Source organism: Tasmannia lanceolata, unplaced genomic scaffold (assembly GCF_043159265.1).
Source record: "Tasmannia lanceolata isolate RefF3 unplaced genomic scaffold, GAP_Taslan_0.1 ptg000034l, whole genome shotgun sequence".
In the NCBI taxonomy this organism is placed as follows: Eukaryota; Viridiplantae; Streptophyta; class Magnoliopsida; order Canellales; family Winteraceae; genus Tasmannia; species Tasmannia lanceolata.
The window spans coordinates 470,421-497,295 of NW_027518711.1; the positions used below are offsets into that span (position 1 = coordinate 470,421).

At 40.1% G+C, this 26,875-nt stretch overlaps 1 protein-coding gene across 1 annotated transcript in view; it reads left to right on the plus strand.

Annotated features, from left to right (window-relative positions):
• Window positions 1-26,875, plus strand: part of LOC143859583 (putative aspartyl aminopeptidase) — a 56,170-nt gene that overhangs the window by 19,888 nt on the left and 9,407 nt on the right. The window contains exons 4-7 of the mRNA XM_077370237.1: window positions 1,920-2,122; window positions 2,693-2,759; window positions 15,542-15,649; window positions 15,781-15,936. Coding sequence (XP_077226352.1) covers window positions 1,920-2,122; window positions 2,693-2,759; window positions 15,542-15,649; window positions 15,781-15,936 — 534 coding nt within the window. The remainder of the gene's footprint in view (window positions 1-1,919; window positions 2,123-2,692; window positions 2,760-15,541; window positions 15,650-15,780; window positions 15,937-26,875) is intronic.

The following is a 26,875-nucleotide window of genomic DNA, read 5'->3' on the forward strand; positions in this document are numbered from 1 at the left end:
TGATTATCGTTGTCTTTTTTAAAATGCGAATCCTGTAATTTTCCCATTAAATGTTTTTTCTTAACTTTTTTTTATATGAAAGCACAACCCATACTCTTTTAATAAAAACCCTAGTGCCTCGACCATCCAAATGTGGAGGGAAAAATGGACAAACACAGTTTGTCCACAAATATGCCCATTTTTCCCTCCACTGTTGGATGGGTTAGGATGATCCTATGAGGCTGATTTCTTGTGGACACCCTATCTAGGTAAGGGCCTTTCAAATGAATGGTTGGATCACCCAGAAAATGTGGGCCCCCACTGTTTTTAACTTGACCGAGTAGATAAGCTTATCTACTCGACCGAGTACGCTCACCTTTCCCTATATATAAATATATATATATATATATATATATATATATATATATATATATATATATATATATATATATATATATATATGAGAAAAGGGTTGCTGCGCTTGAGTGCAGCTAGGCTTAGCTGCGCTCGAGCACAGAAACAGGGGGGGGGGTGTGATCCTAAGCATTCATTTGGAAGGCCCCATCATGGATAGGGGGCCTACCAAAAATCAGCTCCATTGGATCACCAATGGGTGCCCATTGGTGGGGCAAAAAATGGACAGATACTGTTTGTCCACAAATCTGTCCATTTTTGGCACCACAAATGGACACCCTAAGGTGATCCAATGGAGCTGATTTTTGGTGGACACCCTACCCATGAAAGGGCCCATCAAATGAATGCTTTGGATCCCACCCAAAATGTGGCCCCACCCTGTTTCTGTGCTGCGCTCGAGCGCAGCAAATGCATGCTCTCTCTCTCTCTCTCTCTCTCTATATATATATATATATATATATACACACACACACACACACACATTAAAATTTTTAATTTTGAAAATTTTATTTTATTTAAAAATTACTGAATCCGAATCCTACTTTTGGGGGCTTGCCGAATCCAAGACCTCGAATCCGGGTCGGATCCCGACACGCGAATCCGAATCCATGCAACATAGGTCTGCGCCTAGTAGAAATATTTTTCAAATCCCAATCATATTATAGGAACTAAAACCTAATTTTTACCCATCCTTTTCACCCATAGCGTCCCTTCTATAGACTCATCCTCCATCAGATTTGGCATAAGAGCAAAGTATCAGTTCAACATTTGATTGTCCTGCATCAATGTCATTGTTCAAAGTCAGCTACCAGACATCTCCTACAGGTGAAGTTAAAACCCAGCCACATGCTATTTGGGACCAACAGATTGTCAAGCGTAATAATCGAGCAGTGATTGAGGCTCTTTACCATTGAAGATGCCACGTAGGAGCCTTACCATTCCCTCCAGTAGAAATTTCTGGTAATCAACCTTGAGGATAAGGTTGAAATTAAGGGCGGGGGATGTTACAAATATGTTTTCCTTATTTAGATGATTTTCCTTAAAAGTAGATTTCCATATTGCAGTAGGTTTCCTTTTTCTCTTTTTCCTATTCTGCTGATTTTTGTTTCCTATTTTGCTCTCCCTATTTTTTCTAACATGTAGATGTCGTATGGCTGTTCAGCAAACAGTAGTCACGTTTTGTTTCCTATTTCTCTAACATTGGAGGCTGAGTTTCCTCGAATTAACACACCGTTTTCTTCATTTTTTTCTCCTGTTCTATTCTTCTTTATTTTCTATTTCGATAGATCTGTGTTCTGTTGAAAATTTGCAAATGATCCTTGTGTTATGATTGAATTTTATTTTAATTTCTTAGAAATCAAAGTTCATTAAAATTTGCAAATGAAATCTTTTCACTGATCAAGTGAATGGTCGAAATGCTCTCTATGGTTTTGAAACTTTTTGTTAAATGAGATCGTCTTTGTGTTACAGATACCTGGTTCAGGTGGCCATTGGATTTGTTTGACTATGTTATTCTGTTTCTTCAGGTAGCGAAAGGGGGGTATTTGGAGATAGGTGTCCAAACTTATGGAAGTGGGTTGTGGCACACATGGTTTGATCGTGACTTAACTATTGCTGGGCGGTTGATGATAAAGGAAGGCAAAGATAATTCTCTTTCCTACTTGCATAGGCTTGTTAGGATCGAGGAGCCCATAATGCGAATACCTAACTTGGCAATTCATCTAGATCGGTATGTTGAGTCTTTTATTTGACATCCTAATTCTAAACTCAGATTTGGTTCATGTTGGGTTGTATGATTTCAATACGAAGCAACTTTAATTTTTGGGATCAGAGATGATGTGGTACTAGTTTCAATATTTCTTTCGTTACTTGCGAATATCTATTGTCCATCACCAAATGATTTTTGTCTTTTGGGTTATTTGTATTGGCATCTCATGTCCTTTAGTTGCATAAATAGTTGTGGTTTCTTTTCTTCTATCTGGTATCTCAGATGTCTCACATCCACCATCTAGAGAAAGACAGGGAAGATAAGTTTTGTGAATTTTGAAGTTGGTCGTAAGTTTATTATGAATTGGGATATTTTGCTCCAATTGTAAAATATTGTTGTATTTTTTTTCCTGAAGTTAATTTTCTTTCTAGCTGAGTAGACAAAGGAGAATGATTCAGGGTTGTGTTCTGGCTCACATACAAGCCGTGCAGCCAAAGGCCGTCCCAGCATGACATCCTTCTGAAGCATGCTGCTAGCACTTATCTTAAATAAAGTCACTTTTTTTATGTTCTTGTTATGTTTTATTGGCAGGAATGCAGATGGCTTCAAGGTTAACACTCACAGTCATCTTGTCCCTGTGTTGGCAACAACAATTAAGGTGCATAGTTTATCCTTGATGATTTTGTATGCATGGTTGAATTTTGAGACCTGGATGCTGATCCAACAGATCATAACTGCAAATATTCACTCGTCATGATACTCAAGGTTTTAAATTTTGGTTTCGGGGGTAATTTCGGTCCTCACTGAAACCAAAATTTTAGCCGAAATCCCGAATTTTTGGTAGAAGAGCTCGAAATGTCATATTTTTTTAGCCGAAATTTCGGTTGAAATTTGTTAAAGGAATAAAAAATTATTATTTTATCTATAATTTCACCGAAATTTTTCGAAATTTCAGCTATTTCAGTTTTGGTCTTGACCGAAATCTGAAATTTCGGACGAAATTTAAAACCCTGATGCTACTGATATGACCTATTATAAGCAAGATATCAAGTTTTGTTTTTGGTATGCATTTCGATTGTGACAAAACTGAAAAAATGATGAGTTTTTATAGAAATTTTGATAAAAGTCTTGTATAATCACCGAAACATATGGAAACATATACACATTATGAACATTTAAGATGAAATTTTAATAAGTGCTAGAATAAGTTTTGTTAAAAAAAGTGCTAGAATAAGTATAAATACACACTTAAATGTCCATCATATACACATGGTCATTTAAAATGGAATTTCAAGAAGGGCTAGAATAAACACAAATGCACATTCGAAACCATCACACAAGCAAAAAACCACCCATAATTGTTTAACACATAATTACCAAGTTGTGAAACGAATTCGGGAAGCGAAATATGAAGCAAAAGCGGGAAACACAAAAAATGGAGAAAAAAACTAGAAAAATGAAAGCGATAAAACATCATATGAGAAACGCATTGAGAAACATCTTAGAAATGTTTTAGGCACGATAGAGAAACACGTGGAACACAAGTAAAACAAGAAATATGTGTTTGTAGATTTGAAATTTGTTAATTTCAAATTTCTACTAGTTTTTTTTTTTGCATTAATACACGTGTTTATAATTTTTGCATAATTTTATTTAAATTAGAGGCATACAGAGATGATTTTTGTTCTTTACATATTTTAGTTTTACTTATTTATATTTTTTATTACTATACATACTATTGTTTTTCTTTTTTTCTATTTATTTTACATTTTTTTGTGTGATTTGTAGAAAACAATTTCCGTAAGTTCCCCACATGTTTCACATACATTGTCACCCCCTCCCATAGGTTTCTCATGCATTTCACTCATGTTTCACATACATTGTCACCCCCTCCCATAGGTTTCTCATGCATTTCACTCATGTTTCACATAAGCTTCCCATATGTTTCCTGCTCGTTTCCCATGCGTTTTTGAAATATTTTTCCAATTTTTCTCACATTTTGGGAATGCGTTTCCCACCTGTTGTAGGCATTTCCGGCAACTGTGGTTAAACAACATAAAAAAACCCAGTGACATGTGCTTTCTTGCATGTTTAATAATTCAATATATACCACGTTTCATATGCAATTTATATAAATATTTATGTATGATACATATTAACATATTTAAATGCCATATAAATATAATTATGTAACATTGATGGGGAAGCATCCAAGATGTCATGTAGAATGGAGTTAAGAAGAAGATGAAGTCCATCAATAATGGTGTTAAAACATATAAAGGTAGTTTTGTCTTTTCATATAGTTTTAATATAAAATAATAATCGTGAGGGTGAGGAGAGAACTCTAACGATTCTCCCTCTCTCACAACCCAAATCTTCTTCTTCTTCTTCTTCTTCTTCTTCTTCTTCTCAATCTTCATGTCTGCAACTTCATGTGTTAATCTAACATGGTATCAGAGCCATGTAGATCAACACTATCCCCTTCATCTTCAAAACCCTAACCCTACAATAAACCTATACGAAAATCTAACCCTAACCCTAACCTACACAAAACCCAGCCCCTCCTCTGCTTCGTACCACACACTCCCAACCCTCTTCCCTGCTCCGTACGACACCTCACACCCCACCTCTACTTCCTTGCTTGCTTGCTGCCACCTCCACACCCCATCTCTGCTTCGTACGACACCTTCCAGCACATCTTCTGCTGGTCACGACCCACCCACCCCATCTCTCTGCTTCGTACAACCCCCCACGCACTCCTTCCTTGGTATGACACCCTTCACGCCCTCTTCTCTGCTTCGTGGTCCTGAAATTTTTTTTTTTTTTTAGGGATTTTATGCCTTGATTGAGGAGGCATAGGTGTTCTTGATTCCTTCTTTGTATTTTGTGGTTACTTTGTCTTCATGAAGGATTTTGTGGTTGTTCGTTGGTGATGATAGTTGATGTTGTGGTTGGTGATTCGATACTTTTCGTGGTTGGTGTACTGGATATATGGGTGTTGGTTGGCTCGTGGTGTTTGTTCGTATTATTATTTCCGTGTTGGTTATGTGCTTGTTGGTGGTCGTCGTGTGTTGACGGTTGATGTGACTCTCACTTTGTTCGTGTGGCAGCTTTATTAGTGGTTTGTTTATTGATACTAGGTGGTGGTGTTTTCTGTATGTTGTTGCTTGTGGCTATTCAGGCTTGTGTCTCAACTACACTTGTGGTGGTCTGATATTCGGGTTTGTTTCCCGTATTTGCCAGATCTTTAGTTTTTCCTCCTTTATTGTTTTCCAACATTCAGAAATTGTTTATGGAACCCACTGACACATCTTCGTCGTCGATGGCGTCCTTGAAAACTGATGTGGTTTCTTCCTCTGCACTAAGTCCTACTGGCTACTCTCATGCTGAAGCCCCTCTTCAGATGACTTCGATTCGTTTGGATGGGAAGAATTATCCTCCCTGGAGGAGAGCCGTTCGTACTTATCTTCTTGGTCGTGGGAAAGTACGGTTTCTAGAACGTCCTCCTCCTCCAACTATGGATCCCTCATTTGAGAAATGGGAACAAGAGGATGCTGTAGTCAGATCTTTTCTTTGGAGTTGTATGGATTCTCAAGTGGCCGCAAATATGATGTTCCTTGACTCTTCTAAGGAGGTTTGGGATTATGCTGCAACCTTGTACTCTGGTGCTAATAATGTCACACGCATGTGTGATCTGTTCTCTGACTGGTTAGGATTCCAGCGTGGTGACCTGTCTCTTTCCGACCATTTCAGCTCTTATCAGGCTCTCTGTCAGCAGTTGGACTTACTCATGCCCTTTACTGTCGATCCTGTTGAACTTGTGCGCCGTCAGGAGGAGATGCGCGTAGTGAGATATCTGGATTCTTTAGGCTCAGATTTCCTACAGTTACGGCAGCAGATTGTGGGTTCTGGTAGCTTGCCCTCACTTCAGGAGACTTTTTCTCGAGTTCAGCGTATGCGGGCTCTTCCGATGACGAATAATACTCTGGATAGCTCTGCACTAGTTATGTCTTATGGTACTGACCGTGGCCGAGGATCTGGCCGTGCTGATCGTGGTGGTTGGTGGGGCCGTGGTCGTGGTCGAGAAGTTATTGGACGAGGCCGTGGTCGGGAATCTTGGACTGGTCGTGGACGTGGGTCTCGATTCTGTACTCACTGTAGGTTGGAGGGACATCCATTGATTGTTATGACTTACATCCAGAGCTTCGTCCTTCTCGACCTACTGCTTCTGTTGCTACATCTGATGGTTCTAGTTCTGCTCTTGCTACTCCTGCACATTTGCCTGCTGCCACTTTGCCTATTGCTGATCAGATGATAGTCAGTCGTGCCGAATATGAAGACCTCATCCGTCTGCGTGATAGAGGCAAACAACCTGCTGCCACCTTTGTTTAGCCAGGTAGCTCATCTTATTTCATTTCTCGTCCATCCTCTGAATCATGGCTCATTGATTCAGGGGCGTCTCATCATATGACCGGTAATTTTCAACTTCTTTCTTCTTTCCAGTCAGCACCGCCTACTGCGCCCCGTACTGTGACATTAGCAGATGGGACTACATCACCAGTCTCTGGGGTTGGTGTAGTATCCATCTCTAATGGTCTTTTACTATCCTCTGTTCTTTATGTTCCTTCCTTCCCAGTTAATCTATTATTTGTGCGTCATTTGATACAAACTTTGCTGTGCTCTGTTTCATTCTTTCCCTCCTATTGCACTTTTCAGGATCTGAAGACTGGGAAGAGGATTGGTAGGGGCCGTGAGATGGGTGGTTTATATTACTTTGATTCCTTACCGACTGGCGTTGCACTTCGTACCTCTGCCGACGCTTATCAGTGGCATTGTCGTCTGGGTCATCCTCTGGTAGACAAATTAAGAAAATCTCCTTTTATTAATAAATCTATGGAGTCTTTTTCATGTGAGTCTTGTGAGTTGGGAAAGCACCATCGAGTGTCTTTTCCTTCGCGAGGTGGTAGATGGTCATCTAGACCTTTTGAACTTATTCATTCAGATGTATGGGGTCCTGCCCGAACTACTTCTTTATATGGTTATCGGTATTTTCACGCAATACATGGTTATACCTTCTCAAGGAACGTTCTGATGTCTTTACTGCTTTTCGTAGTTTTTATTTTGAAATTGAGAATCACTTTAAATGCTCTGTCTCTTATTTTCGTACTGATAATGCCAAGGAGTATTTTTCCAGTAGTAATGGCTTCAATCAGTTTCTTGACTCTCGAGGCATTATTCATCAGTCTTCGTGTGCTTATTCTTCCCAACAGAATGGGGTTGCCGAGCGCAAAATCCGACACCTCTTAGATATAACTCGCACTATCATGTTCCAAATGCGAGTACCGAAGGTATATTGGGGTGGTGCAGTACTCACAACATGTTTTTTAGGGAATCGGCTTGCATCTTCTGTACTTTCTGGTGAGACCCCATTCTCAGTTCTTTATCCACTGGGTAATCCTTTCCCTTTATTGCCTCGTGTGTTTGGATGTACTTGCTTTGTTCACTGGTTAGGCCCAGGACTGGACAAAGTAAACCCTCGTTCTGAAAAATGTATCTTTTTGGGTTATTCTAGGACTCAGAAAGGATACAAATGCTATAGTCCTACCCTGCGGAAGACTTTTGTTTCAGCAGACGTATCCTTTTTTGAGGATACTCCCTATTTTTTAGATTCTCAGGTTTCTTCCATTGAGCCCCAAAGTCTAATTTTACCTATCCCTGCTTCGAATGGTATTCCTGATAGCCTTGAGTTTCCTTCGGACGCAAATATGAAAGATTCTTCCTCTTCGACTAAACCTGTTCCAGATTCTCCGGACGTTCCTCTCATGAATGCGCCAAAAGTATATAGCCGACGACCGAGACAGGTAGTTCTGCCTCCATCTCCTCAACTAGCCAATCCTACTTCTCTGTCGGATGACCAACCCTCAGGTAATTCCCTTGTTATCTCTGATTCTCCTATTGCTACTCGTACTCGTTCACGTACGACTGCTCATCCTATTTCAAAGTTTGTCTCTTATGATCATCTTTCATGCCGAGATGGATGCCCTTCACTTAAATAAAACCTGGCAGCCTGTTCCGTTACCTTCTGATGCGCAGACAGTTGGCTGTAGATGGGTGTTTGCTATTAAGTATCAACCAGATGGGACAATTGAGCGTCTCAAAGCCAGGCTGGTAGCAAAAGGTTATACTCAGACGTTTGGTGTGGATTATCAGGAGACATTTTCCCCTGTAGCCAAAATACCTTCCGTCAGAGTGCTGATCTCCATTGTTGTTAATCGTGGTTGGCCACTTTATCAGTTAGATGTGAAGAATGCTTTTCTTCATGGCGACCTCACTGAGGAAGTTTAAATGGAGCAACCTCCTGGGTATGTTGCTCAGGGGGAGATGGGTTCATCAGTATGTCACCTTAGGAAGGCAATCTATGGGTTGAAGCAATCTCCGAGGGCTTGGTTTGGACGTTTTAGTGGTGCAATTATGCGGTTTGGTATGACACAGTGCTCAGTTGATCATTCCGTGTTTAGCCATCATTCCAGTACAGGATATGTGTTCCTAATTGTTTATGTAGATGACATTGTTATTACTGGAAATGATCAAGACAGAATACATAGACTGAAGAAGTTTCTTCAGGAAGAATCTGCGACAAAAGACTTGGGTCGTCTCAGGTATTTTCTTGGAATTGAGGTGGCTCATTCTAAACGTGGTCTTTCCCTGTCACAGAGAAAGTATACTTTAGATATTTTAGAAGAGACAGGCTCCATGGGAATAAAACCAGCATCTATTCGTATGGACCCAAATGTCAAACTTCTTCCTGAACAAGGAGATTAATTAGATGATCCAGGTCGATACAGGAGACTAGTGGGAAAGTTGATTTATTTGACTGTTACCAGACCTGATATCTCATATGCTGTAGGAGTGGTCAGTCAGTTTATGAGTTCTCCTCACACATCTCACTGGGCTACCGTACTTCAAATTGTTCGATACTTGAAAGGCACACCAGGAAAGGGATTATGCTTCAGAAAGAATAGACATGAGATTATAGAAGGATTCACTGATGCTGATTGGGCTGGTTCTCCAGCAGATAGGAGATCCACAACTGGTTACTGTACATTTGTTGGTGGTAATATGGTGTCCTGGAGAAGTAAAAAGCAAGATATTGTGTCTAAATCTAGTGCAGAAGCTGAGTACAGAGCTATGTCCTATACTACTGGAGAGTTGATTTGGTTGCGTTCCTTCTTGTCAAAGATTGGTTTTCCTCCTTCGGGACCATCACGGTTGTATTGTGATAACCGGTCAGCTATTTATATTGCCAACAATCCAGTTTTCCACGAGCGAACCAAGCATATTGAAGTTGATTGTCACTTCATTCGTCAGAGGATCCAAAGAGAAGAGATTTGCACCATGTTTACTAGGTCCACAAATCAACTTGCTGATGTGTTCACCGAAGCGTTAGGGCCTGCAAAATTAAAGGATGCATGTAACAAGCTAGGAATGAATGATATATACATTCCAGCTTGAGGGGGAGTGTTAAAACATATAAGGGTAGTTTTGTCTTTTCATATAGTTTTAATATAAAATAATAATCGTGAGGGTGAGGAGAGAACTCTAATGATTCTCCCTCTCTCACAACCCAAATCTTCTTCTTCTTCTTCTTCTTCTCCTCAATCTTCATCTCTGCAACTTCACGTGTTAATCTAACAAATGGTATAGGAGTTTTATTTAGGTTTTAGGGTGTTTTTTTTAATGGTAAATTTTAGAGTGTTATTTAAGTCTTTTGAAGTCATAGGGGTTGGTAGAGTCTTTTCCTGTCAAAATCACTCAAGTTCTCAGAGTTATGAGTGTTTTAAGTAAGCCCTATAGGTGTATTACAAAAATTTTAAAGCCTTAAGTCATTAGAGGGTATTTTAGTCCAAAAGTGTTATAGGTGTTAGGTTTTTAGAACTGTCTAGCTCTCTTCTTTATTTTATATAAATTTTAATCTTTAGAGCTATTGATGCTATCATAGATGAGGGCGGCCCAGCGGACGAGGCTCTCGCCATTGCGGGGCCTGTGGAGGGCTAGATGTACGCAGCCTTACCCCTGCTTTGTAGAGAGGCTGTTTCCGTGACTCGGACCCGTGACCACCAGTCACAATGGAGCAACCTTACTGCTGCGCCAAGGCTCTCCCTCTGATGCTATCATAGATGAATGAATAAAAATACGGATGGTTTGCTGCTTTGCAAAATTGTGGGTGTGAAGTCTTCATCCTCAAGGTGCGATGTCTGGATTCAATCTAGGTGGGATTGAAGCCTTGGAGATCTATGGATGGGATGCCTTTGGATTGATATAGGTGGGATGCCTCAACACTGAGGTGTGATGCCTTAGGAAGCCTGGAATCATGCCTTAGAAGCCTGGTGTAAATACAGTTTAGCCGTTCTCTATTCTTTGTATTTAAAAATTTTATTCTCTTCTATCTTCTAAACTTCCAGATCTGTACCTCTCCATCGACCACCAATCCAAATCTAAACCTTTGACTTTGACCCACAACTATTAAACCCTAAGCTTAGCTGCGAACCTCCTTTTCTTCGTAGCCCAACCAAAACCTAAATTCCTATCTTCAAACAGTCTAAGAAACCCCTTTAGTTGTTCCTACAGCCCATCGGCCATCCTTTTACCTTGCATGTCTGTAACCCAGACCTTCTCGATACCTTTAATCCCATATCTTTCCCTAGCCTGTCCCATAAATCCTATAGATATTTTACCTACAGGCCTGTTACAGATTTCTATTGCAAAATTTACCCTAGTTTTGTTACATATAATAAATTTTTAACCCATCTGTCATAAATTTCTATTACATATTTTTACTGATTTTATTCCAGAACTAACTTGGAATCATCTTTAGATCCAGGATTGGACCCACTAAATAATAAATTGTAACATCTACATTTCTTTTGATTGTTTGACTCTCAATCTGTAGTCAGTGCTAAAAACCAAGGAAGAAGGAATCGCACCTTGGACCGGAGAATCCTGATTCCCTAGTACGCAATTCATTATTGGGAATCATTTCGAATCACCAAAATTTGGGAGTCGGGGTTCGGATTCCCTTGAAACGCAATTTCCACTTTTGGGAACCACGGTTTAATGTTATGTGAAACGCGATTCCCCGGAGATTCCCCTGCGATTCCCAACTCCCCGGCGAATGTCTGGCGACTTCATGATTCCCGCTTTTGACCATCCCGGCAGCCTTCGATTCCTGCTCTGGTAACCTTGCTAAAGACAACCCTTGAGCCCCTTAAATCCTTCCATTCTTACCTATAATTGTCCTTAAGCCCAACCTTTATCAGCTGCAGCTGCTGCAAATTTCTATCCACTCACAGCCTATAACAGTCCCCTTTAATCTGTTACCAGTCCAATAAACCATGCACAACTTTCCTACAACCTGCAGTAATCCCTATTCCTTTACCCAACAGTCCCTGCACACTCCTTATTACCTTATTACTGCCTGAAAGATGTAAACTCTCCACAATCTTCCTCCTAAAATCAAACCAGTCCTAAAGTCATTATACCATACAATTTACGAACCTTTTACACCTCTCTTTACCCTATACCACCAGTCCCTTCAATATCTCTTAACAGTCCCTAAACTTTTACCAAGACAAGCTCACTCATTTCCTAGCCTATTACTACCAGCTTTGAACACTAAAGAAATCTTTGTCAATTGGCCTTCTTACGGCAATTGGTATCAGATTCAGAGCTACATATCCAATTGTCTTCCCTTACCAATTACATCAATTTGGGGATCAGAGTCAACTGTTATTCCGTCTCGTAGTGGCTCTACATCACTTTGGTTTTTTTTTTATGGCTCTCCATCACTTTGGTATCAGAGAAAACCTAGGTTCGACGCTATAAGATTTCTATGAAAAAATGTTGTCTATTCAAAGGAGTGATACTTTGTTCTTGTTTCGGTGAAAACTCTACGCTTTTGTTTCTAAAGAAGTCTCTCTTTTCTAGCTTCGTGGTATAACTCCGAGAACCTTTCTGGATTGTTAAAATGCCCTTCTAGTTGGGCTAGGGACGCCGATATAGTAAAACAAGATCTTTAATGAATCGATGAACCATCGATCAGATTTCTTCACTCTGAGTGGAGTTCTTTTTAAGCTGTGGAGAATGATCGAGGATCATCTAAGATGCCATGAAGAATAAAAAAATTAAGATGTGGCTCGTCATTAATGTTAAAAGTGTCTTATTTAGTTTGTAGAATATTATTTACGTCTTTTTAAGTCAGGGTGTAGTAGTAGTCTTTTCCATCAAAATCACTTAAATTCTTTGAGTTATAAGTATTTTAAATAGGCCGCACACATGTATTATTATAATTTGAAGTGGGGAAATAGTCTTTTAGTCATTAGATTTTAGTATTTCGTTCTCTTTCAAAAAACGTGTTAGGTTTTTATATAGGATTTTAGAACTTTGTAGTTCTCTTCTTTTTCTTTTATATATATATATATATATATATATATATATATATATATATATATATATATATATATATATATATATATATATGGGAAAACTATTTCTGAGCTCAAATAAGCTTATCTGAGCTGGAGCCCAAAAACAATTTGGGCCCACATTTTTGGGGTGATCCAAAGCATTCATTTGAAAGAATTTTTATTACAGCTCTATTCTTGATCTGTCATAAATTTCTATTACAGATTTTTTACTGATTTCATTCCAGATCTGACCTGAAATCATCTCAGATCCAGGATCTGGCCCACTAAATCCTAAGTTGCAATTGAGCATCAGCAGTTTTCTCAACTGTCTGACTTGCAAATGGCAGTCAGTCTTAAAAAAACAACCCTAGGGCCCCTTAGATCCTTCCATATCTACATATAACTGTCCTTAAACCCAAACTTATCAGCTGCTGTAAATTTCTATCCACCCAAAGCCTATAACAGTCCCCTTTAATCTGTTATCAATCCATTTAAAACCTGTACAACTTTCCTATAACATGCAGTAATCCCTTTTCCACTACCCAACAGTCCTCACACACTCCCTATTACTGCCTGAAAGATGTAAAATCCGTAGAGTCTCACTCCGAAACATGGGATGGGACCAAAATTTAACTTACTCTCCCACATAACTCCCAGGAACAAAAAAAACCCGGCAACCAAACAGGGTGTAAAAGTCTAGAAAAGGGGACACACACATGGGCACACACATATGTATTTAATTACTGATTAATAATTATAATTTGCAACGAGATAAGTATTATATTCATTAAAAAAACTAATAAATTGTATGATTATGCAACTACAAATCTAAAACAAAAATGAGATAATCAAATAATAATGCATTTATCAGTAAAATCTAGTTCTCTTTCAGTCTCCAATATGTAGCAAGAAAGAGACAAATGGCATACAATGAATATAATATTGGAAGCATTTATTTAGGGGAGGAAGGTAACAACACATATTAGACAAAGAGTTACTAATAAAAGAGAATCAAACGGTATGCCAGCCACACTTGACACTGTACAAAAAAGTGTCGACCTACCCAAATTATATTAGGACACAACTAGCAATACATTTAGAGGGCGAACCTTGGCGCAATGGTAAGATTGCTCCATTGTGACCTGGTGGTCACGGGTTCGAGTCACAGAAACAACCTCTCTGCAAAGTAGGGGTAAGGCTGCGTACATCTAGCCCCTCCCCAGACTCCACAATAGCGGGAGCCTCTCGAATTGGCCCCCCTTTTTTCACTAGCAATACATTTAGAAAAGTTTTGAAAAGAGTGTCGATATGTGTCGACACGTGTCAGTGTTGACACATGTCGACATGCGTGTTAGCAGTAAATTCAAGGTGTCGGCTATATCATAGTGATGAACCTATTAATGCACAAGCGTGGATGATCCGGAGGAAATATAAGTGTTTTCTGCATAGTATTGTTCCTAAAAGGAAGATTGTTCCAAGATGGAAACCTTATTCATTGGGGAGTGTCAAAATGAATTTTGACTGTTCAAGTTGGGGAAATGTGGGGAATATGCATTGGAGGGATCATAAGAGATGGAAACGGTGTGGGTTTACATGCCTTTGCACAGTTGGGAGAGAAGAATTCTAAGTGGAACTGTAGACTCCTAGGCAGGGTGTTTAGCTTCTTATTCCGTTTTTGAATGACTAATTGTATATCACAGGTGACTCTCTAAACGTAATTAGGTAGATCAGAGAGAGGGTGGGATCTCCAATCAAGCTTGCAGATGTTTTCTATTAAGTGTTAGTTCGACTAGAGGGCCATATACAATATTGTCATGCTTAAAGAGAAGCTAATGTGGAATCTGACATATTAGGTAATGAAGAAATGTCTAGTGGAAATCTTGTAATCAGAGATTATATACTTGAGTACCATTTTTTTACTAGGTTTTAGTATGTTTCTGCTGTAGAGCTAGTTGCTTTCTATGCTGTAGTGCCTGTCTTTCGATGTTCATGGGTTGATCATCTTGATTGGGCATTTTGTGTTCCTATGTGCCAAAAGAGGATTCATTAGCCGACCCCAACTAGTTTCCAAAAGAGGATTCATTAGCCGACCCCAACTAGTTTGGAACAAAGGCTTAGTTGAGTTGAGTATGTGCCAAAAGAGAAAAAGGGGGGGTGGGCATTATATGTTGAGCTTATAATAATATGCCAGAAGAGTTGACCTTGCAAATCATATCATAAAATTTAGGACATCTTCAATAATGTGGACATTAAGAATCACACAGTAGTTCCTATGTACTCCAAAATTGAGAAAACATATTGGTAGGATTTGATGCAAACGAGGTAGCCTTCGTCAGCAGAAGAGGGCATAAATATAGATGTATTATATCTGTGGAAATTTCTGCAGCTTATATAATTTTGTTTTTCTGTTGATAAATTTATGGTTTGGTTAAAAAGAATGGATATATGATTTGGACTATGGCAACCAAGGTTTTAAATTTCGACCGAAATCCGAAATTTCGGGTTTCGGTCGAGACTGAAATCGAAATGTATAATAATCGAAACGTTACTTTATTTCTATCGAAATTTCGCTTATCCCGAAATCTCGTCCGAAATTTAATGGATTTCACCCAAAAATCTGGATTCTTGATAATTATTTAATATTATCCCGAATTTTTTGCCGAAATTACGAAATTATGTACGAGATAAAATAGGCGTTAAAAGATTTCGTCCGAAATTTTGGTTTCGGTGAGGACCAAAACGCATTCCGAAACCGAAATTTAAAACCTTGATGGCAACCAGGATTTTGTTTTTCTTTAATTTCATGGCTGTTACATCTTTGCTGGATGGATATCTCTTTTGTCCTATTCATGGCTGTTGCATGCACCCTTCCTCATCCGTCTTTCCTTATTTTCCCTTAAATACAGCCACACTTCTGTTCAAGTCTCTCTCCCTTTATGAATATTTCTTTTGCCTCTAACTAGGACGACATTTGCAGGGTGAGCTGCAAAAGGTGGCATCTCAAGACAGTTTAGTCAGTAATGGAAAGGAATTAAAAGAAACAAGTAATGCTGACACAAATAAGCATCATCTGATTCTATTACAGGTAATTAGATGGCCGACAGAAGAGTGGAGGATGTGAATGACTATATTGTTCCTCAACATTGATTCCATCTTTGGCTTTTAAATATGAATTTCTTCGTACGTTGGTTGATGACTTTTTCCATTTTCCTCCAGCTGCTTGCAGCTCAGGCTTGCTGTGAACCTGATGAAATATGCGATTTTGAGTTACAAGTTTGTGATGCTCAAGCAAGCATTATAGGGGGTGCTATGAAGGAATTCATATTCTCTGGAAGACTTGATAACCTTTGCATGTCATTTTGCTCTTTGAAGGTTAGTATTATAATAAAGTCTTGTACTTTCTACATTATATGTTGTTTTTCAGCAAGTAGTTGGAGAACATTAGATCAATGGCTGCAATTCTAAACTGAAAATCATGTGAAACAAATTTTTTTTCGTGAATGTTGAGGAACTCAATGTTTCACTAAAATACCCAGAAATGAGAAAACGGCCCATTCAGGTGGATTTCTATAAATGATATCCAGAAATCAAATTCTGCTGATAGATTCAATAAAACTTAATTCATTAAGAACTGTAGCTGAGAGAGTTTATCATAGAAAAGTATGGTGAGACTTAGCTGATTTCCTTTTATTTAGAATGCAGCATAGAGATTATCATAGAAAAGCATGGCAAGACTTGGATGATTTTCTTTGTTTTTTTTAGAATGCATCATTGAAATTCTTCTGTTTAGAATTCAGCACGGAAATGGTCAGAATTGATCCTCATTCCTCAGTTCTGAAGAGTGTAAATTCGACCCAACATTTAGAGCTAAGATCATATGAATGGACTTTAGGGCTAAAACGAACTATAAATTCACAAGCAAAGTTATCTTCAAAACATAAGCAATGCTTGGTTTATATCATTACCTTCCATGACAAACTGGGTTCCATAATCAACATCTGGGATTGGGAGTTACCGTCTAAGATAATACATCAATCTCAGTGGAAAATCGAGGCCTCACATGCAAATTATCTTGCATCCCAGATTGATCAATTACTGCTGTGTTGGCTCAAATTAAAACTGATGTTTAAATTGCTTTTGCCTAATCAAGCCTTACTTGTACCTGTTTCCCTGTTTGGTAGTCTGTGTATCAGATTAGGTCACATGGTGCGGTCGATGTACTTGTATGTCAGGTTGAGATGACAAGATTCGTTCATCTGGACTATATTGCGTCTGTTCATACGTAGGGGGTTTCTTGCGAAATGTCTCAGGACATCTGAATGTCGTTGAAATAAATTGTTCCCAGTTTAAGTTATAGTCTAAGTTATATAAAATTCAACTACAAAAATGCTGAATTGTGGAGCGGACAGTTGCAAACATGGGATGACCAGTAGTTTGGTTGATTGAGATGTATAGCATCATTCGAGATCTGATCAGAAAGTATAGTAGATTTTATTTTTCTATGAAAGGACAAGATTGCAAGTGTAGGATCATTAGCACAACCAACTTTCCCAAAACCAATTGGTGTTGGGTTAGGCACAACTAATTCTCTTGAAATCTAAGCTGACCACAGCACAACACCTCGTACTGCTATTAACAGCAGCACAAAGCCCCCTACAAAGTGAGAGATGGGCTTAAGATGCTGCACACCCCATGGGTGCTTCCCAGGCTGGGTTGTCAAGCCCTTTTCAGAGCCCGCAAGGGGTTCCGGCCCCTGTAAGCCAACCGTTGAAGGGGGACGACTGGCCCCCATACCAACAATCTCCCCTCCCCTCCCCGCCACCCCAACCCCAAAAACTACCCTGGGGAGTCCCGAACGGGGGACCTCGCTTTGATACCACTTGTAGGATCGTTAGCGCAACCAACTTTTCCAAAACCAATTGGTGCTGGGTGAGGAACACCTAATTCTCTTATATTCTAGGCTGACCATGGGAACAACACCCCGTACTGCTACCAACAACCGCATAGAGCCCACTACTAAGGCCCCCCACCCCACACCACGCCCACAAATCCAAAACTACCTCGGGGAGTCTCGAACTTGAGACCTCGCTCTGATACCACTTGTAGGATCGTTAGCGCCACCAACTTTTCCAAAACCAATTGGGCAACCAACTTTCCCTAACCAATTAGTGCTGGGTGAGACACAACTAATTCTTTTAAAAGTCTAGGCTGACCACAGCAAAGCACCCTGTACTGCTATCAACGACAGCGCAGAGCTCACTACTGAGCGAGGGATGGGCAGAAGGTGCTACAAACCTCATGGTTGCACCCCAGGCCGGGCTGTCAATCCCTTTTTCAAGGCTGCGGGAGGTCCTGGCCCCCATAAGGCAGCCCCCCATGGAGGATGGCTGGCCCCCATAAGCCAACAAACATGAATATCATGCCCATGATCTGTTTACCTTTGGATAAGGGCCAGTTGGTCAATTTCTTGGGTAAGAATTGTATGAAAGGTTAAATGACTGATGGATAATCTGTTCGCTTATTGAAACAACTATTTGCAACTTTGAGTATGTGATGCAGATTTTAGGATTTATTTCCGTATTATTTAGTTTCTAGTATTTTTATTTCCATGTTATTAGTTTTTAGGCTTTTATTTCCCATGTTATTTAGAATTAAGAAGTTTAGCCGTTTAGGAATTCTTATTTTAGTAGCTTTCTATCTTTTAGGTTGCTAATTGCCTATTTATAGGCCTCTTTACAACTTTATTGTGATCTTGGATGATTAATTGAATTGATTGAGAGCTGCTCCCCCAGATTTCTATTCTTCCCTCTCTTCTACTTGTCCCTAACTTCGTCTCTTTTTCTCTCTTCTTCTTCTTCCCCTATTCTTCTTCTATTCTTCTCTTATTTTCTCATCTATTCTTTTCTTCTTCTCTTTTATCCCCTTTTCTTCTATTTCTCTTCCTTATCCTACATCAAATTAATTAATTTGATGTAGGATAGGGAAGAGAAATAGAAGAAAGGGGAGAAGAAAAGAAGAAGAAAAGTAGAAGAAGAGAATAGAAGACGAGTAGGGGAAGAAGAGAATAGAAGAAGAATAGGGGAAGAAATAGAAGAAATTAAGAGAGAAGAGAAGAGGAATAGAGGAAGGAGAAGAAACCTGTAGAGGGGAGAAGCTAATCAATCTTTATTCATCAAAAGTTTACAATAAAGCTGTAAAGAGGCCTATAAATAGGCAATTAACAACCTAAAATATAGAAACCTACTAAAATAAGAATTTCTAAACGACTAAACTTCCTAATTCTAAATAACATGGAAAATAAAAGCCTAAAAACTAATAACATGGAAATAAAAATACTAGAAACTAAATAATACGGAAATAAATCCTAATATCTGCATCATTTTCCCTCCCTTTAAAAGAACTCGACCTCGGGTTCTAGTCCTCCTGGATCAAATATGTGCACGACCCAATCAAGCAGTAGGAGCTGTAATCCTTCGAACTTTGGATTGTTGTACAATGCTCGTGATGAATGTGAAAGTGGTATGGAATGCGAGCGTAGTACTACAAAAGAAATCATCCATGCAGAATCATAAAGATCATCCATGCAGAATCATAAAGATGCGAACCTCTCTTGACAATCAAATAAGCTGGGAAGATGGCAACGTACTCCTCCTGGATCGGCATGATAGCAGTAGGTAGTATCAAGCTATGACCATCCTCCAAAAGATCAACACCCACTGGTATCTCATTAGGCTCAATGGGAGCATCAATAAAATCATCTGCTAGGGGCGTATCTAGCTCAATGTTGTCGACCAGTGCTAAAATCCTCATCAATATGCTCTCGATCATCCACCTCAGGTAATTGCTCATCAGTCAGGTCACTCGCCTCTGACTCATGACGGTGCTCAGTCGACTATGTCAAAGGAATAGCCTCACATGACTCTAACACAATATCTGCCGCTACTGTGGAAGTGTCAAGAGCTCTCTCTAGATGCTCGGCAATTGGCCCTGTGGAAATCTCTGAATCGTCATGCTCGTCGACGTTGGGCTCAGCAATCACTGGACCCTCGTGCTCTATATCGGACATCTCTGATTCAGTATCTGCCATCATTGGACTCAGTATCTGACATAATCAAGGACTCAACTATAATGATCTCATCAACACTAGCATCTTGTTCCTCAATAATGTTCGCAACTTCCTTCTTATGCATGCGGCGCTCCAAATATTCGTCTTCTGCTTCAATTTCGGTCTCTCGTGCACGGCAGGCTATGGCTTTTCGTTCACGGCGGGATGCGGCTGCTTGTTCACGGCGAGCTGCCTCTTCTCGTATTTTATCCGTCTGGACCGATAAAGAGGCATTGGGGCATAAGCTCTCAGAAAATTATAACGGACATCCTCCCATCTACTGTATGGAGGTTCGCCTAAGTTACGGCGCTGTGTCACCACGTGTGTCCAAAATGACTGAGCTTGTCCTCTTACAATTTTTCTAAGTCGGTAGATGGGTGCACCGTCATCATAGTCGTAGTATACATAATAAGCATCCAAGGCATAGATCCACTGTGACATGCATCCTCATAATAGCTATAGTGAGTCTGGCCTTTCAAATAACTATCGTCGTACCCATCAAAATATGGAACAAATGGTGGAGCCATAAGGATCGATGTCGAAAAATGAAGTCAACCGTCTGATCTGTCTGTCATGTTGAATGGAACACAATGCTTTTCACGGATCTCAGATCGGAGGCCTGAATGGCTCGGATTGGCGCTAGTGACTTCTGAAAGTAGTCTGGATATGCTCGAAAAGTTGTCACGAATAACTTTCGTGTTGATGGCAAAATCAAATTGTGAGCAGAACTTGCCCAAGTGAAGAGAGAGAACGAGATGGGGAGAGGAGAGCAAGTCTAGAGAGAGAGGATGGAAGAGTGGAGTGAGAGAAAATTCTTTTTTCTATTTTTTTTTCTTTGTTTTTTTCTTTTTTTTCTTTTTGGGGTGTCTGAAGGCAAAAACTTTGGGGGGGGGGATGTAAACTGGTTTGCTTAATGGGAAGGAGTGCTCGAGGGAATAAAAGGGGGTGCCCAAACTAATGTATATCCTAAAAACAAGAGGGGTTGCCCAAGGCAGAAAGGGGGGGGGGGGGTAGAAATACGGTTACTTTATTTCTTAAGTGGCACGTGACCACTTAAGATGAATAAAGTAGAAATTTTATTTCTCAAGTTACTTTATCAGGCTAATATGTAAGTGACCAAATAAAGTAACTTACCTTTTCTCCTCTGCTGAATGATAATGACACCTTAGGTTGCATATGTAGAGATTTTATATGGTGGCCGACCTTTACGTGTAGGTCGGAGAGAGAAAACACCCCCCTCCCTTGGTTTTAAATCCATCAAAAGCCCCCTTTTTTTACTTTTCTTTGGATCTAAAATCAAGGTGGCAGGTTTTCTCTCTCTCTCTCTGCCCTTGTGATTAGACGATTGGCCACGATATAATTTCTCCCTTATGTAAGAAGGCTACTTTCTTTATCTTGCTCTAGAAGTAACAACTTTCCTTCCATTACAAGCAACCTCCTTTTGCTTTTGCCTTTGTGGTGGTATCCGGATAGCAAAAATAAATAGAGTGACTCTTTTTACCACCAGTTACAAGGTAACTTATATGGCTAATTATGACACCTACTTACCTTCGACCTGTTGCCTTAGGTAGCCTGCTGCCTTTTAGGTAACCTGTTGGTTTAAGCAATAAGAAAGTTGCCTTCTGAAGACATTCAACCAAAAGGGAAACTCTCGTGTGAGTCTCCTTCCTCACGACAAAGAAGGGAGGATGGGGTTCTCGTCCGGAAAATCAACGGCCACGAGCGAACTTGGAGGAACAGAAGCGTACGATGAGTCAAGATAATCTGAGACCTCGGTGGCAGCTTCTTGGCTAGGTGGAGCAACCAATTTTGAAGGTCGGAACTGCCGGAGTGGGAGTCTTTGAGGTGTAAAGTTGAGGGTTTGGGCTTGATTCAATGTAACTCTGGGTGATGGAAAATTTCAGGGTTAGATTATGGTGGATGGAAGTAATTTAATGGATGGAGATTTGAATGGTTTTAAGGGCTGGAATTGGATGATATATGGGTTGCAAGTGGCTGTTAGGGGTGATTTTTCTGCAGGGTTTTAAAGGGTCTGATTAGAGAAGGGTCCCGGGTGAGGCTTGATGGGTCATTAGGTGGTCTGTCGAAGAGGTAAAGATCGGCTATGGTGAGGCAAGGGAAATAAGATTGTGGGTTATTATCGATTGATTGAATATAGGGGAAGATAAGAGGTGGCTGTTAGGATATGGGTTTTGGGTGGCTATAACTAGGTTTAGGTGTGGAAGGAAGGAGGGTTTTGTAGGCTGATTTAACAAGGAAGGTGACTGGGTTTGTAGCTATATGACCGGAGAAAAATCAGCAATAAAGCAAGTTTGGCTGTAGGGTTTTAAGGAGGTGAGGGTTAAGGTTTGGTTAGGGTTGCAAGGCTAGGGTTTTAGCTCTGTAAAATCAGCAAGAAAGCAAGAGGAATTTAGTTCGGCTGAAGGAATGTGTAGATGTTAGAGTATATGCCCTGGAAAGCCAGTTGAATGACATTTTCTAATCAATAAAGATTTATTTCACAACTTGAATGGGTATTTGCTGTTAACTAACCAACTTCTCTAAATGCTTAAGCTGTTGGAGAAAGGCAGTATTTATCCTTTATACTTTAACACTCCCTGCACGTGTGGCCCACTTGGCAAACACGTGGCACATGTCCGGGAGGTTTGAACTCGAGACCTTTGGCTTTGATACCATGTTAACTAACCAACTTCTCCAAAAGCTTAAGCTGTTGGAGAAAGGCAGTATTTATCTTTTATACTTTAATGGTACAGTACCAGACCCAAGGATGTGCTGTCGAAGATGAGTGAACTCTGGTCCAAGACCCTCAAGGAAATGAACAACACGGAGCTGATCCCGCTGTCTGGCTGCCGTGGTAAGATCAATGGTGAGAGGCATAAGAGCATCCAGCTGCTGGCAATAGGAGACAAACTGTCTGTAGTAATCATTGACTGTAGAATCACCGCGCCTTTGACCCATCCAGCGCGAATAAGTGTCGCAGAGACGGGCAACATTCCCCTCACCAGAATATAATGCCGCAGTGTGCTCCCATACCTTTTTTGGCAGTAGGGTGATCCAAAATGGTGCTAGCAATGGCAGGGGTCATACTCTGCCATAGAAGTGTACGAACAAGGGCATCATCTACATCCCAATCATCAAAGGTAGGGTCAGTCTTAGGAGGGGGATCACGACGAATAATAGAAATCTTTCGTCGGGCCTTCAAATGTCTCCACAACAATCTTCCAAGTCAAATAGTTTGATCCATCAAGACGGGAAGTGGTAATCGGTGGGAATGACGCATCCACCGAAGATAAAGACGACGACGCAGCCTGACGCTGCTGGGAACTAGTAGCCATAGCTAGAGTACGAATAGTAGGGTCCTCAATATAAGGGGTATCTTTCATAAGAGACCGGGAAGAAGACTGAAGAGGACCAACAACGAGCAAGTAGAGACAAGGATGAAGACTATAAGCAAGCTAATAGACCGCGGCTTCGTGAGGACAACATATGCATAAGGGAGGCATGAGATAGCCTCACGACATAAAGACAAAGTCGAGACAACTCCGAGCCACAAACATCGCAATGATGTAAGTACAAATCCAGAACAACCCCATGAAGATAGTGATCAAGCCGAACAAGAAAATATAGGGCAGAGCTATGACCCAAAAGAAGAAGAAGAGATTATGATGGATCAGATTAGGGCAGGGAAGAGTGGGGAAAAGAGGGTACTGTAGCGATGTACTGTGGCAATACTGTAGCGGGTACTGTAGCGATTTACTGTAGCGGGTACTGTAGCAAAGAATGGAGGGGTTATGGTTAGGGTTGGGGATGGAGAAGATGGAGGTGGATGTTAAGGTTAGGGTTAGGGAAAAAAGAAGGAAAGAAAAGAAAAAAAAAGAAAAAAAAATGGCCCTAGGCATCCATGCCCTAGAGCTCTGATACCATGTTGAAAGAGGTAGAGAAAAGAGAGAAAGTAAAGAGTGAGAGAAAAGATTGAGTTAGGGTTCTCCCCCTCACTCATGTAATATAAATAATAAAGAGTGAAGTACAAAGACAAGTATGCCCTTGGGCATTACAATAAAGACCTAAAGACCTGTTAACATTTATATTTATGAATGTGTGTGATGTGCTTGACACAGGTTCGTCCTTAGGTAGCATAGTAGAAATGCCATGCTCAAAGGATTCACAGATCCAAGGGAGCAAGGAGATATGACATCTCGGTTCTATGCAAGCCTTAATAGTTCCTAGTTGGGAAAGAGACTGAACATCTCTTTCTGTATACAACTAGCACCAGTCTTGCCTACATGCACGTGACGTAAGGTGACTTATCTCGGTCATCTGGGTAGTGGACCCTAAGCAAGAAGAGTGGGTGCGACGATTGGATCGCGTAACCAAACCGGATCAAATAAAGAACAACTTGTGGACAAGAAAGTATAAAATTCTTCCAGACAGGACCCTTCATAAGTCTTTAGACCTGAGGGATCTTATTGGTTTGCCGGTCCGTTCTAGGGTGTTAGTCTATCTTATAGTGATTCTATTTTTAGAGTCACATTCGGATAGAGCTATATCCTAGAGCAAACCCTCGAGACCAATAGTGATACTCAACAAGGGATTCTTCGCCCTAAAATTTAGGGATTGCCATCTACAATTTTGTCAGAGCGGCAAGCCTATTAAATAGCCTGGCCAAGCAGATTTGATAAAACGTTTATCGGAAAGTTTTATGAAATATTGAATTGATTTCAAAGGATTTTGCAAATGCATTTGGAGGCCGAACACCGCTTGACCAAAGTAGTATACCAAGAGTGGGCCAAGGGGGTAAATGGTGTCCACCTCCTGTATGACTCAACTCAGTAGATGTGATTACGAAGAAAGGACTTGCACATACATGATGTGATTAGGGGTAAGATGATCTGACGGTCATCTTCAGGGTTACGTCTCGATGGAGGCCACTGACCTAATGCGAGTGTAGTTGAACTACAGAGCGAGATCGCAGTGGGGCCCACCATAGGGTTCTGCAGGATTGACCGTCGGATCCTTGCGATGATCCCACTCACAATTCGAATGACTCGGTAACATCCAAATGGATCAGGGTTCCGCATTTTATGTAATTGCACGGACGGATATGATCCGTTAGATTAATGTGGATATTAATTAAAGATATATATATATATATATATATATATAGAGAAAACGGTTCCTACACATATGTGTAGATAAGTTATCTACACACTAGCTTAAACTACAGTGGGGGCCACATTATTTGGGTGATCCAAACCATTCATTTTTAAGGCCTTCACATAGATAGGGTGTCCATAAAAAATCAGATTCATAGGATCATCCTAACCATTCGAACTGTGGAGGCAAAAAATGGACTAATTTGTGAAGGTTTAAAGACATCAATTTTACCTCCACAAATCATAGGGTTGGGATGATCCTATGGATCTGATTTTTTGTAGACACCCTATCTATGTGAGGGCCTTTAAAATGGATGGCTTGGATCACCCAAACAATGTGGGGCCCCACTGTATTTTAAGCTAGTGTGTAGAGAACTCTCTACACATATGTGTAGGAACCGTTTTCTCATATATATATATATATATGTCTTTGTTAGGAAAGTAACAAAAGACAGTAAGAGAATTTTTCGAAGACAAATTGGAGCCGAAATAACTCCCATTAGATGTGAGTTATTAATTGATTAAATTATTAATTAATTATTTAATTATTATACATTATTATGTATTATTAATTTGATTAATAATTATCATAATAATGTGTAATCCAAATGAGGATAGTTATTCCCAAACCAGTTTTGCAAAAGTTGCGGAATTGAAACGGAATTGGGAATTGGGATAGGACTACACATTTGGATAAGGTTTGTGGGGCCCACAACACTTCTAAATCAGTTGGAGAGCTGGGGAAAAGAGCCTCAATTGCTCAAGGACTTTGAGTTGCAGTCAAACTCTTTGTTGGATAAGAATTGCTAAATTGTAGGATCTACAAAGCAAGCAATTTGTTTCCAACACCAACTCTTATGAGATAAGGCCACAAGGGCTGGAGGGAGGCCTCCATACGCATTCTCCCATGTATCTTTAGTGTCCCCATATAGCCTTGGAGGTTTGGGAGAGTCCCATTCACTCGAGGAGTCTCAATTCAAGTCGGTTTCTCAATTGGATTAGAATTGGGAGAGAGAAACAATGATTTATCAAACTAAAACTCTACTTTATATAAAAGAGAGAGGGGAGAACAAAATTTCAAGCGTGGAATACTCAAAAATTCGTTCTCCCTTGCTTCCCCCCTTTGGAAAATAGTTTTTCATCCCTCTTTTCCTCTCTATCTCTCTTCCGATTGAAATAGTTTCAAAGAGAAAGGCTTCAAATCAATTTCTCTATTCTCTACAACAAAGGTACTGATTAGATCAGACCTTAAATCGGTGAATAATAGTTATTCACATCCACAATAGTCTAAGCAAGAAAAAGAATCCATCGGTTCAACTTGCGGGGTCCGCGGCATTTAGAACGATTGCAACCGTTCGAGGATAGATCAAATAGCGTGATTCATTGATTTCTTCTTCAAAGAGGTATTTATTTATGTTTGATTAACTTAATTAATTAATCTAGACTCTAGGATCTTAGGCAAAAGCAAGATCAAAAGAAAATTTTAAAATTCTATTCGATTTTTGTTACGCTGTGCATGGCGATCTTGCCGGAAGGGATCACCTTCCTTTAGTAGACACCCCCATTTAGCTCCGTTTCAAAGAAGTCAGGATTCCCATGCTAAAACTCACAAGAGTGAAGACTGCCCAGGCTATTCCAAGTCATGCCGGTCCATTTCCTAAATTTTAGGAAGAACCCTAAATTGTAGGAGAGCCCTACATTCTAGGGTAGTTCCTACATTTCATGAGGAAAATCCGAACCCGGGGAACACATCTAGTATTCTGAGTCATTTCGGGCCGTTTCCTAAATTTTAGGAAATGTACTAAATTGTAAGAGAGTCCCACATTCTAGGGTAGTTCCTACTTTCTAGGAGAAACTTCAGATCCCAGGAAGAATGTCTAGAACTCTGAGCCATTACGGGCCATTCCCTAAAGTTTAGGAAATGTCCTAAATTGTAGGAGAGTCCTACGTTCTAGGGTAGTCCCTATATTCTAGGTGAAAAGCTCTGAACCCGTGAAGAATACCCAGCAATTGGAGTCATTTCTGGCTGTTTCCTAAATTTTAGGAGAGTCCT